At 56.3% G+C, this 3675-nt stretch overlaps 1 protein-coding gene across 1 annotated transcript in view; it reads left to right on the forward strand.

Annotated features, from left to right (window-relative positions):
* Window positions 1-637: 637 nt before the first annotated feature.
* LOC102831375 (bone morphogenetic protein 8B-like) overlaps window positions 638-3675 on the forward strand; it is a 67464-nt gene continuing 64426 nt past the window's right edge. The window contains exon 1 of the mRNA XM_006867573.1: window positions 638-974. Within this exon, the coding sequence (XP_006867635.1) occupies window positions 638-974 (337 nt within the window). The remainder of the gene's footprint in view (window positions 975-3675) is intronic.

Raw genomic sequence — 3675 nt, forward strand, 5'->3', positions numbered from 1 at the left:
ACATTTCAGGGCCTGAAGCCACAGCAGGCGAACAAGGTGGGACCGCCGGCTCACACTGCTGGCGTTCCCGAGACTCCGGAACCTGGATCTAAGGAGGTCGCCGAAGGCCACGTCCCGCGGGAGTGCCAGCGCTCTGTTGGTTTCTCCCGACGGTTGAGCTACTCTGGGTCGGGCAGAGGTCCCGGCATGGCGCCAGAAGCCTGAGCCTGGGAACCCTGTACCCGCCCTCCTCATTCACTCGCCCGACTTCTAGAGAATCCCAGGGGCGTGGGTTCCGCGGGCCTCGCCCCGCCCCCTCGCCCCCTCGCCCCTATTGGTCCTGCTCCGGGAGGTGGCGGGACCTGACGACGTGCGGGACCGAGGCGCGGACGCCACAGACGGTAGCTTAGCCGAGCCGGCGGCTCTCGGGCTTCCCGCCGTCTGAGACCCCGCGGGAGCTGCGCCCGCCGCCCGGCCCGCTAAACTGGGTGTCCTCAGCAGCCGGCCCGGCGGACACAGTGGGGACAGACAAAGCAGCCGCACGGCTCGCAGACGGGGTAGGTGCCGCGTGGAACACCTCGAGGAAGTTGGCCCGAAACGCCCTCGTACTCGGCCCGACCGTGAGCTGATGCGCGCCCGCTGAGCCCTACCCGGCGCCATGGCTGCGTGGCCCGGCCCGCTCTGGCTGCTGGGCCTGGCGCTGTGCTCCCTGAGCGCCGGCGGCCCCTGCCCGCGGCCCGCACCTTGTTGCCCGCAGCGTCGCCTGGGCGCCCGCGAGCGGCGCGACATGCAGCGCGAGATCCTGGCGGTGTTGGGGTTGCCCGGGCGTCCCCGGCCCCGCGAACCGCCTGCCGCCGCCCGGCTGCCAGCGTCTGCCCCGCTCTTCATGCTGGACCTCTACCACGCCATGGCTGACGACGACGACGACGACGACGACGGGCGCCCGGAGCGGGGCCTCGGCAGAGCCGATCTGGTCATGAGCTTTGTCAACATGGGTGAGTGAGGGGCGCCGGGGTGGGCTTCCCCGGGGGTTGCAGAAAGGAGACGACTGTGCACACCCTCAGGCTGGGGCAGCTGAGCTGAGAGCACCTGGGAGCAGGGCCTCAGCTGTGGGTGGGCTTATGGGGGGCACGCCCCTGACACAGCGAGGGTCAGACTCCGGTGAATCCTGTCCAGGCGGTCCCGGGGCTGTGCCAGGAAGAAGGTCTGGTCCCAGGGAGACAGATGAGTAAGCAGGCTGGGATGCTGTCACTGGGATCAGGGCAGCGCTGGAGAGGACAAAGTTCAGCCTGGAGCCACTGTCCCGTCAGAGCAGCGAGGACCCAGTGGGCTTTAGCCCTGTGGGCAGGGACTGGAGTCTTGTCACTTTGGGCCCCAGCTCCTGGGACAGAGCCTTGCGGAATGATCCGTGCACAGCTAGGACTGTCTTTGTTCTCCTTGGCAAGTTCCGCTTGTCCTGCTGCAGAAATGTTACTCGAAACTGTGCAGCTATTTACATGTAGAAGTTTCTGAGATGTGTTTTTTATCACTAAGCTCGCTAGAAAGGAGCCCTGTTTTTAGAATAAAAAATAGCATTTGAACTTTCATTTGAACCTTGCAGTTCCTCATCATTCTGTGCAACAACATGAGAAGCTGTCTTGTCAGCCCCATTCCCCAGGTGAGACGAGACCCAGGAAGTTAAATGGCCTGTCTAGGGCCACTCAGTATATCCAGGCCATCATCTAGGACCGAGGGTTACAAATCCTAGGTCTTCCCACACTATAGCTGTGTCTCATTAAGATCCGAGGCCTCCAACGCTGTAGGATTAACAACACATCTTTGTTCAGTGGAAGCCCAGGCTGTGGGTGGGCGTGGCCAGCTGTCAGAGAGCCTTCTTTATTCTGAAGTACTAATTGCACTAGTAGAACGCTTGGAGTTAGAGTAGTTTAGCTGGTAATTACCTAGGGTGTATGTGGGGAATTAGACACATACCAGGAACCTTTTCATGTTTGGAGGCCCAGGCCCTGAAGGTCAGTGGCCTGAGAACCACCATGGAGCCTAACAGCAGAGGCGTTGCGGCATCGGCACCCACGCCCAGGCTCCCACACCTGTGGTCCCTAGCTCCACCTCTCCTGTTGGCCTCTTCTGGCTCCTGAGAAGCCTGCCGGTTGTCGGCAGCCTGTAAGGGCCCGGAGGGCTCCCACCCTGGGCCAGGCCATCTGTGTCTGAGCAGATGCTTGGTAAGCCCATGCTGTGGTCTCCAGGGTCTGAGTTGGGGGCCAGGATGGCTTGGCCTGTCAGTCTGTGTCAGTCAGCCTTGTGGCCAAGACACAGATAGCATTCTTTCCCTGTCTCTGCCTCTACTCCTGGATAGTAGGGCCCTGAGCTGGGAGACAAGAACCAGACTCTCTTTTAGTTTGTGGTCTGAGGTTCTCTGGGGCTCGAACCTGGGCCTGCCGTCACGGTCACACATGTCCTTAGCCAACTGTTTCTCTTCCCTGGGCCTCTGTGTTCTTGTCTAGCCTATAGTGATAGCATCAGAAAAACGAGGTGTTTGCCAGCTCTGACCCTGTGGTTCTCACCACCACCACCACATCCTCCCCACCAGAGCATGGGTTTGATGGCTAGACTGGTGGGAGAGAGGCTTGAAGGACCAAGTCTGATTGTCTTCCTGAATCCTTCTCCATCCTGTGTCAGCTGAGCAACAAGTACAGTGTTTCAGACTGAGAAACTGAGGTACAGTCAGCAGAAGCAGGAACAGAACAGAGCCATCTTTACTTTTCTTCTGACCCTCCCCGGAACTAGACAAGTTTGTTCCCGTGATCCTGGGTGGCCAAAGGCAGGGTAGTAGATGAGCTTGTGAACTGAGGTTGTTGGCTTTCAGAGTAGTGCTGAATGGGTGTTAGGGACCTGAGTCCTCCTCTGCCCTTATCAACTGGACCTTGAAGAAGTGATATTTTATTTCTGTGAGTCCAAGGGTTCAACAAATAGTTATGGAATACCCACTATGTGCCAGGTGTAGTTCTAGTTGAGGGGAATACAGTCTTCATGGGTCAGACTAACGATAAACACATAAGTCATTGTTGTTAGGTTTGTTAGTTGGCCTTCACTCATAACGACCCCCCAATCTGGAAAGCAGTAGAGACTGGCAGTACAAGGGTAGACAGACCTGGCTTGGGGGGTTTCTAACTTAGGAATCAGACAGTTTGTATCCTGATTCCATTACCTACTATTAGTGTGACTGTGGACTTTCTAGTCTACCCCTTGGAGCCTCAGTTATCTCCCCTGTGAAATGGGACTGTTCAGCGATTGTATAAGATGATGCCCAGTGATGACCACATGCCCAGAACCTCCATGTCTGTTCCTTCATTTGCATCTCCCAATTACTGTCAACTCTTTGTTTTAAAAAAGAGAAGAATGAGGCTCAGAGAAGTTAAGTGACTTTCCTGAAGTCATACGGTGTTTAGTCTTTCTGCAGCCACATACTGTCTTTTTCCCCTTCCCAACACCTGGCTGTCAGCCCAGCACAGAGCATGACCCATTTGTAGATGCATCAAATGTCAGTGAATTGGACTATACTGAATGTTAATGTATGACATAAAATGAGATTTCATTATACCATAATGGAAACCATTCGTAATCCTCTCTGTACTTAAGAGGAAACCAGGATTTTAATCTTTTAGTATAGGGTCCCCACCCCCAGCCCTGATATTTTAT

Source organism: Chrysochloris asiatica, unplaced genomic scaffold (assembly GCF_000296735.1).
Source record: "Chrysochloris asiatica unplaced genomic scaffold, ChrAsi1.0 scaffold00106, whole genome shotgun sequence".
In the NCBI taxonomy this organism is placed as follows: Eukaryota; Metazoa; Chordata; class Mammalia; order Afrosoricida; family Chrysochloridae; genus Chrysochloris; species Chrysochloris asiatica.